The 9,168-nt window shown below is 44.5% G+C and overlaps 2 protein-coding genes and 1 pseudogene across 3 annotated transcripts; 1 reads left to right on the forward strand and 2 right to left on the reverse strand.

Annotated features, from left to right (window-relative positions):
• Positions 1-184: 184 nt before the first annotated feature.
• Positions 185-8,941, reverse strand: LOC103640683 (trigger factor-like protein TIG, Chloroplastic). Of its 2 annotated transcripts, XR_002265533.1 has the most exons (14): positions 8,589-8,941; positions 8,422-8,505; positions 7,709-7,837; positions 6,841-6,929; positions 6,516-6,699; positions 5,760-5,850; positions 5,267-5,421; positions 4,990-5,082; positions 4,515-4,607; positions 4,280-4,360; positions 4,048-4,197; positions 3,862-3,957; positions 3,549-3,761; positions 185-612 (listed from the first exon to the last, which is right to left on the reverse strand). XR_002265533.1 is itself a non-coding variant. In XM_008664166.3 (13 exons), exons 1-13 carry the CDS (start codon positions 8,850-8,852, stop codon positions 3,684-3,686), a joined length of 1,587 nt encoding a protein of 528 aa, XP_008662388.1. In that variant the 5' UTR covers positions 8,853-8,941; the 3' UTR covers positions 3,329-3,683. The 2 variants fall into 2 exon arrangements, 1 of the variants encoding a protein (XP_008662388.1); XM_008664166.3 differs by lacking the exon at positions 185-612 and having other exon boundaries at positions 3,329-3,761.
• Positions 989-1,094, reverse strand: LOC111590381 (uncharacterized; annotated as a pseudogene).
• Positions 2,563-3,359, forward strand: LOC100284613 (40S ribosomal protein S16). The gene has a single exon (NM_001157508.2). It carries the CDS (start codon positions 2,645-2,647, stop codon positions 3,092-3,094), a length of 450 nt encoding a protein of 149 aa, NP_001150980.1. The 5' UTR covers positions 2,563-2,644; the 3' UTR covers positions 3,095-3,359.
• Positions 8,942-9,168: the final 227 nt, after the last annotated feature.

Below are 9,168 nucleotides of genomic sequence, written 5' to 3' on the forward strand. Positions count from 1 at the left end.
GCCTGAATTATTCCTGATCTAGCGTGGACTGGTAGGTGGTGGGGTACAAGGGTGTGAGCGACTGCGCAGTGTAGTGGACGCCGGGACCATTAGCGGAGTTATGTCGATGGGCATGGAGCTACTACCAACGAGGGTAATCATGAAAATTGATTTGTTCACATGTAAACCGATAACACCACACAACTGAAGAATGTTTCGCAATATATTAGGTCAAAGACACATGGTCTTGAAGAGATCACACATGTTTAACAAGAAATTTGTTTACAATGAACATGTTAACACATCAGCAGAATCTAACTATCACACTGAATCTGCACTCAGGCAGTAGGCATCAGTCAAGACTGAAGAGCAAGAAATAGAGCAGGCATGCATCTTGCAGATAAACAAGGACAATGTGGACGGCTTCATTCTGCAAGGCAGCAACACCTAGCAGATAAACAAGTTCCAAAACACCACCACCAAATATGAATTCCATGTATTGAACTCAAAGCTTCATTCTGCAAGGCAGCAACACCTTTCAGCATTCAGCTTCATTGAGAGTCATCAAGTCAGGTTGTATCAGAATGACGGCAACAGCAATTGGATCTGCCAGAATTTCTCTCTTCTGTAAACCTACAACATCACCAGGGCAAATAAGTTCAGAATATTATCCTTATTGTAGCTTTAGCCAAGCACAAGGTTGCTGTTGTTGCATTAGAGAATCACAAAAAACACTGATCTAAGTGGCGATTGAACCCAGCTCCTCTTGATAAAAAACCAGCGACCATGAAATCACATTCAAGATACAAAGTAGGAAAACAGAAGGCTACAAAGAACCCATAGGACACTAACAACCAAGTGACACACTTGGTGGTAAACTGGGACAAAAGCTCATCTCACCGGCACTGCTGTTGCCACCAGAACACCTATTTTGCTCCCAAACGATACCTCAAAACAAGGGGTGTTCAAGCAGGCAAACATAACATGTATAACACAGTATGGAAAGTGTAAATTTCCCATTCTTAATGATCAGCTAAACATAAAACATGTATGGCTATTAGCTGACAAAGTGAATAAATGGAGTAAATGTTGGGACATGTTCATCCCACAGGCACAGCAAAAAGCCATAGGGGCAACTTAAAAGTCCCAAATATATGAAATGTCAGGATAAACTGAAACCCTAATGGACAAATTGGCAGCATAGGTGGTTAAATAAGCAATTTCATTCCATCTTAACGAATTTAAAAAACAGTTGAAGTGAATAATCAGTTGAGAGGGAACCAAAGCTATGCATGAAAAAATTTCGATCCTCCTTAGTGATTAGATTACGAAGGGAAAAATATGGTAGTAAATGTGCTGGACCTGTTCACTATTAGGGCAACCGTAAAGCCCACCGCTATATCCGAAGCTTCCACCTCACTAATCCAATTATGTGGACCAAAGGTTGTTTATCATCTCACCCTCATGATCCAAAAAACGCTTAATCATACCAACTTGTCAAGCAAGGTGAGTCACAAATCATATATTGAGCAACATACATGGCAAACAAGTACATTTTTTAATAACCATGAGGGCTATCGATGCAACAGAAAAATATCAGATATGGAGAGGACTGCACCAGATGTTGTAATCTAACCTTATTAAGCATGTGCAGTGACTATTTATACTGATAGACAAATTTAAAGACATGCAGTTGTTTACATGACAAAACATAGTAAACATCCACCATGAAAGCGTAGCTAACATCCACCATCTTAATAATAACTCTAATAGTTCACCCTCCATCCTAAAAGGACCAATGTAATGATACTAAGTGTACTATAAAGTTCAATGTGCTGGACGAAGAGAGAAGAACCGTTAACAAGAACATCTGAAGGGTAAGGACCCAAGACCACCCGTGGTAACAGAGTAGAAGGCACATTCTTTGTTAGTATCATTCCGGAACGGAATCACTTTGTCAATGACGAGCGTGATACAAAATCAAACCACACTAATAGAACGACTAAGCACAAACAGAAGACAAGCGGGATTAAACACACATAAAAAGCCTTTTTTTTTAATAAAGAATACTTCAAATTTTTCGAAAAAAGAACATGTCAAAGGAAAAGAACATGTCAAAGGAAAAGAACATCGCGAAGTATCTCGTGTAGTGTGTTTGGGGAACCCGCGCGGCCATCATCGCGCGCGCTCCGACCGCGGGCAGTCGTCATCGCTCGTCGCCGGCAGCGACCGCGGGCGCAAGCGCCGCCTCTTCCCGACGAACCGCGCCACCAACCCACCAACCCTTGCAGGCCGGCGGGGGCAACGCGGGCACGGGGAGGCGACTCCGGCCGCCGCCCGCGGTGCTGCCGGACGGCGCGCTCGGATAAGATCAAGTAGTGTTCGTGAGGGCCGAAACCCTAGCTTCTCCGCCCTTGACCAGTGGCCATTTTATCACAACGAATACCTGGGCCTCACCAGCCACCGGGTTTCCTTCCTTCTAAGGCCCGGCCCAACAAGTCATTCGTCGGCGCCGGCGATCCCGGAAACCGCTTCCATCCATCCGTACTATAAAAGCCTCCACCGCAGCAACGTTTCCAAGCCACCGCAGCCCTAGCGCGCCGCCACCTTCACCTTCGCAGCCCTAGCCGCCGCCGCCGCCTCCATTGCTGCTATACCCGCAACCATGGGTCCCGTGCTGAAGCGCCCGACCCCGGGCACAGTGCAGTGTTTCGGGCGCAAGAAGACGGCCGTGGCCGTGGCCTACACGAAGCCAGGCCGAGGGATGATCAAGGTGAACGGCGTCCCGATCGAGCTGCTCCGTCCCGAGATGCTGCGGCTCAAGGCCATGGAGCCCGTGCTGCTGGCGGGGCGGTCCAGGTTCAAGGACATCGACATGCGGATCCGCGTGCGCGGCGGCGGGAAGACGTCGCAGATCTACGCCATCCGCCAGGCCGTCGCCAAGGGTCTCGTGGCATACTACCAGAAGTACGTCGACGAGGCGGCGAAAAAGGAGATCAAGGACATCTTCATGCGCTACGAGCGCACCCTCCTCGTCGCCGACCCCCGCCGCTGCGAGCCCAAGAAGTTCGGCGGCCGCGGCGCCCGCGCCAGGTTCCAGAAGTCCTACCGCTGAGCGCCAGCGCCTGCCGGACCGCTGTCGTGGCTCCGTTTAGCTACGACTTTACAGAACTCTGATAATAACATGGTTGGCGATTCGTAGGCTTCTCAGGCTTTATTTTATTTTATTTTATTTTAGTTTATGTTTATCCTATTTAAGTGCAATACTGGTGCCTCAAATTTAGCTTATAGTATACACCGATTGGTATTTTATATTTATGCACTTCGTATAGCGTTCTTAATTCCATGATTATCCTTGCGCAAGATCGACCAATCGGCCACAGTATGAATTTATAAAGTTCAAAATATAAATATGTTGGATTATATAATCTGGGGAGATTATAAACACAAACAAACACGCCCTCTAATGCGATGTGATTGTCTCTACCGAAAACATGCTAGTTACTAAAGCTCCAAATCCGAATTTATATCATGAACCGAGTCAATAGACAAATGTTTGTTAGCCACACCTCTTAATCACTGCACTGCTCTAGGCTGGTTGGCATTGGCAAGGACCAAGGCCACTCGCAAAACTGCCGACCGCCACACCAGCCACCATCTTTCTCACGTTCAGAGGAGCTTTCCTTGACCCAGCATCGTGGGACTCATCGCCTGATATACTCGACCGAGCAGTTCTCCTTGAGCCATTCAAGCACCTTCGCCGCCTCTAGGACATCCTGGACCTGCATCATTGAATCGCGCGTAGAAATACATACGCATGAGTGTGAGAACAGAGCTAGGCTGTAGTTTAGTGGAGGAGGTCACAACCAGAAACAGCCAGACCTGCTGCCTGATGTTGTCCTCATCATAGTCTTGGTTGTACTGTTTGAACTCCGCTATGGAGTTCTCAACTTCCTTGACGAGCTGATCAGTCGAGTACTGCATGATGATTCGTTGCCGTGTTAGTAAACGCTGACAAAGAAAAGGGTACTTCAACTAAAGGCGAAACCGGGGGGGTTTTGTTGTCACCTGTAAGTTCTCGGATTTGAAAATATCGCCAACGGCCAGCATCTGTTTAATGATTCTTGTAATGTTCTCCTTCTCATCTTCTAGGTACGCCTGCACTGACCTCTTGGTTGATAACGAAGCTAGCTGGTCTTTATCCAGCTTCCTTTCCGCCTGCAGGGATCGATTAACGAATCCACATTTTTCAGAAAGGATCGGTTCAAAATCGGTTGACTGTTAGGCTGTCTCGTAGTACCTGAAGCTGCAGAAGCTTGGCTCCATAAAGCTGCTGCCCTTGCTCTTGAAACAAGGCACGAGGGACGTCGACCTCGACCAACTGAGCAGACCGAGGTATATTAGGTTAGTGCAAAATCTTAATGGTCTTGGAGAGAAGGTGCAAAGAGAGTTTGAATAAAGCATATCGTGTGAACCATCTGCCCCCGCGCTAAGACTTGGGAACTGAAAGGCTGTCTCGGAAGTAAGGTCAGTACCTTCCCGAGCTGGTCAAGGATCGCGTTGTCTGTTGCTTGTTCTATGGCCGTCTTCTCCACTTCTTTACATCTTTTCAAAATACGCTCTCGAACCTGCGATAGTCAGAAGGGCTGATCACTAAGACAGGAAAGATAATTAGCCAACGATTCTCTGCTGTTCACAGTTTACAGATAATAATTGAATAGATGCACTAGGATCAGACGGCACTAACTTCCAAAAAAAAGAGAGACAGGTTTACTGGCACATGGCCAAGAAGGCTGAGAGTAAGGGGGTGTTTGGTTTGTAGAGACTAATGTTTAGTCCCATCATTTTATTCCATTCTAGACTATAAATTGCCAAATTTAGAAACTAAAATAGAGTTTTAGTTTCCATATTTAGCAATTTTGCAACTAAAATGGAATAAAATGTAGGGACTAAAAATTAGTCCCTAGAAACCAAACACCCCTTAAGTTACTACAGGAACAGAACACAAACCTCGTCTATTGTAGTGCATCCTGGAAGAAGCTTTACAGCAAGTGAGTCATCCATTACTGGCAACTCTCTGTAGAACAGCTCTTTACACACAACCTACAGAATACATTGAAAATGGGAGCGTGAGTTCCAGCTGAAGTGATTAGAACTACGGGAGTGTAACACCCTGCGCTGATACTAATTGATCTTGTAATGTGTGTGATGCAAGCACAAAGTGAAGTAGTTAGTGAAAAGCATGGACACAAATCTTTAGCTGTGCTGTTTTAGAAATAGCACTCACAGTAAACTGTGCACGGACACCTCGTAGACTTTCTCGCTCAAATGACTCGGGGAACTGGATAGGAAATGATCTAGTCTCACCAGCACGAATCCCAATCAACGAACCAAGAAATCCAGGAACAAGGTTACTATTTTCCTCAGTGTCCAAGTGGAAACCTGGAAAATCATAGTAGGGTATATAGTATAGCACTGTGATTCCAAACAACCAGAGATGCAAGGCAGTTGTCTTAGTCAGCATACTAACTGGTGCACAAAGAAAACTCAGCAGACAAGTATATTTAATAGATACTTATGTCACCACATCAATTGCAGCGAAACAAATGCACCAAACATAAACGTGTGGCATGAGCATGACAGCATTTCTTTTAGGCGCAATAGTTTTTATATAAAGCATTAGAATCCCTTTTTTATAATAAGGGGGTAACTCATAATAAATTTTAAAGGCGAAGCTATGAAAATAACATGTAAGCCAGATGTGTGGAAAATTGACAAACCTGTACTCTCAGCCGATGAAATTTTTTCACCTCTAGAGCCATCATTGTTAATGCTTTCCGCAAATATATCCAGCACCACCAGATCACCAATCTACGTATGTCCAAGAAAATGAATGCAGTTAGATAACACATACACAATATTTGGTTGATGCTAACCATCAAAGTATATTTAATTAAATATTCCACCTTTGTTAAAGCTAGTGGCTTTTCAAAAATAAAGCTTGCTGATTACAAAGAAACATTTGAAGAGCAAAGGGAACAAATAGCTAGACTCCAGTTGCATCTCGCACAGATAAATGTTACAACCATTTGTTGAGCATATGGAATTATGCCATAAAACGAGTACTGACACCAATATCAGATCAGGACTGTACTGTAACAATGCAAATTTGACTGTAGATAGAAGCAATTCAATGGAGAATTGCCAGGGAGGGGTAGTATCTGTTTCTTAGAGGCAGAGCAACCAGGGCTACCAGTTGTGAACAGTATTGCCTACAGCCCTACACTGGTGGGTACTATGCGTATTTAAGGTCAATTCAACAGAGCTGAGACAAAATAAGCAATAATGAATATAAATGTATGGGATGAGCACAAACAATATGGGAATAATGCAATAGTTGTTGAAAGTGCCTAATTTCAAGTAAAACCAGTGGGCCCAGGATTTGCTTCAAAACAGACATGCTTCGTTACAAGAATAGCTAACAGATACTAAAGCTGTCATTAGTTTGTTACATACTAGAGTAACTATAGAATTACCTGGAGGCCTCTGTCAGCCACAATTCTAAGTAAGCCTAGAGCTTTATGACGACGCTGAAGCTCTTTCTCTGCCGCCTTTTCCGCATCAACAGCTTCATCTATTTCAACGACAACTTTGAGGTTCCTATATTTGTCTTCAGATAACCATCGGACTTCAGGGGCAACATCCACAGCAACATCATATCTGACCAAAATTTGACATCAACAAAGTATATGACCTCAAGATCACATAGTAGTATATTAGCATTGAACTTATTTGTTAAGAACAGGCAAATTTCTTAAAAAAAAGAAATGAGTAGGTCATATATATGGCATAACTGTCTACCTAAACACATTGTCGAGTGAGAAAGAATTTCTCATATCATCAAATTGAGTCAGAATGCGAACAGAATCTTCTAATGCCCTCTCCTCTACCTTACACCAAAAAAAGAGAAGAATTAGCTGGATACATGTAGTAGTAAGTGCATATCATAAAATATATGTCAATAGGGAGGAAGGAGAAGTCTTGGTTCAACAAAAGATTCAGAGTTTCAGACTGCTGAAGTGATCTGGATGTAAGTAGAGGGACTCTAACTCTCATCAAGAGGATGACACTATGAGTTGGGGCAATTTTCTGTTTATTTCCTCAAACACTACACAATGTCATACCCATCTAAGGGTTGGAGACCCATATTTATAGCCCTAGAGGTTGCACTACCATACCTTCTCACACACACTACACAACAGGATTGTCCTCTAGATGCTAAAGAGACTACAGAGGACAGTCAAAAGCGACTGCTGTCCTCTAGATGCTAAAGAGACTACAGAGGACAATCAAGCTGTCCTCTAGATGCTAAAGGACTACAGAGGACAGTCAAAAGCGACTGTTGTCCTCTAGATGCTCAAGACTTATTCCATCACTGGAGATATCTGGAGGGTGCACATGGAATTTCTGCATAGCTGTTAGTAGATAGTTTTGCCTGTACATCACCTTGCCATGTTGTCTGTTCAGTACGAGCATGATGACATGGCTACATCATATAATAATTGCTAGATTCATCATATAATCTTCACCATCACTCGAACGAGTGATGATGTAACAAAAATATAGACCACCAAAACTACATTTTGGTTTCCATGAGCGCTTTGAAACCAACAGCTTATCATGATAGACGTCAGAGATGCATCCCCAAATAGTACTAAGAGTTCATTACCGAGGACAGTGCTTGAGGAAGCGTATGTTTTAAGATAGCTTCAATCGTGGCATCCTGTACATGTTGCGGTCCTACATAGTTTATAAGAACGTTTTCTGGAATGGTCTTCCCAGGCCGAAATCCAGGAACCTGACAAGAAGAAACAGCACGGACATCAGAACAGACTGTAGAATATACAGCCTCGCATGGTAAGTGACAACTGACAGACAGCACCCTTCTTTGAAGAAACATCGTATAGGCATATCTCTGCCCCAACTTTGGAACTCTGATTTCTTTAAATGATGTCTAGTGTAGCTACTTACGGCTACGATAAATTGATACTGACTTCTGTGCGAGTAGGCAAAATCAGGAATTGCAAGCACGGCTGACTGTCTCCAATTTCAAAGCGCTATATTATACACGAAAAGGATGAGGCCCAATTTTCATGAGAATGTTGGGCATACACTTGGGCACTTGGCCACACACCCACAAAACTATCAGTGTGCTAAGCAATGCATAGAGCATGACCCACTGATAGCCTCATAGGTACATGATCACAGAAGCATGCACTCATTAGATTTGAAGTGACAGCTTAAAATGCATTGCTGTGCCAGGAAATTGTTTGCAACATACCCAACCTCGTTATCATATAAAGGAACCAATAATGCGTTTCGAAATTTCATATGGGTGTGCTCGTCCACGTGTTTGCAGCCAGTTTGCGCAGAAACTGATACCTTAACACGTTTGGCGTACTCCTGTAGCGTGGATTGGTAGCACTCGTGAATGATGGAAGTAGGCACCTCCACGCTGAACTTAACCTACGAAGAAATGACACACAGAGGTGGCCGTAAAAAATCAAAGCGAGACAAGGAAGGGGAGGCCGGAGGTGGCGGGGGCTCACACTGGATCCAGGCTGCGGCGTCTTGGTGACACGGAGCGAGTCTCCGCCCCCGGCAGTGGCCTCGCGGAGCTCCACGGCGGCCGAGGTGACGGGGAGCCAGCGCAGCCGCCGTCGCGAGGACGTGGAGGAGAGACAGCGGGAGGTGTAGGCGAGCGAGAGACTGGTCCACGAGACGGAGGCAGAGACTGCGCGGGGAGAGGAGAAAGGCCCGTGCGGGCGCGCAGCGGCGGAGGCGACTGCAGCGGCGACGGTGGCGAGCTCCATGGTCGCCGCGGCGCGGAGGGGAGTGAAGCGCTGTTTCTGTGGCCGGCGCGTGTCGTGTCGTGTGTGGCGGATAAGACAAGAGACATACCTAATCGTTTTGGAAATTCATAGTCATCCAAAAATAATAAGGGCCCGTTTGTTTCGTTGGAATTGAATTCCATTTTAATAATTATAGTTTAGACAAAACTAATTAAGTTCATATATTTATATATGTAATATATTTTAATATTATCCTAAATTATATGAGAGAGATAGTTATATACTATATTTATGTTATATCGAAGCAAGTAAAAGAGTGTGCTATAAGTTGTGCATC

The sequence above is a fragment of the Zea mays genome, chromosome 10 (genome assembly GCF_902167145.1).
Source record: "Zea mays cultivar B73 chromosome 10, Zm-B73-REFERENCE-NAM-5.0, whole genome shotgun sequence".
Taxonomy (NCBI): Eukaryota; Viridiplantae; Streptophyta; class Magnoliopsida; order Poales; family Poaceae; genus Zea; species Zea mays.

Bases quoted from the DNA above. Each gene is read 5' to 3' on its own strand.
- LOC100284613 (NM_001157508.2), top strand. From the start codon at position 2,645: ATGGGTCCCGTGCTGAAGCGCCCGACCCCGGGCACAGTGCAGTGTTTC.
- LOC103640683 (XM_008664166.3), bottom strand. From the start codon at position 8,852: ATGGAGCTCGCCACCGTCGCCGCTGCAGTCGCCTCCGCCGCTGCGCGC. The intron at 7,838-8,421 runs GTATCAGTTTCT...TCTTCTTGTCAG, and splicing joins AGTACGCCAAACGTGTTAAG to GTTCCTGGATTTCGGCCTGG. The intron at 4,198-4,279 runs GTACTACGAGAC...CGATCCCTGCAG, and splicing joins CCAAGCTTCTGCAGCTTCAG to GCGGAAAGGAAGCTGGATAA.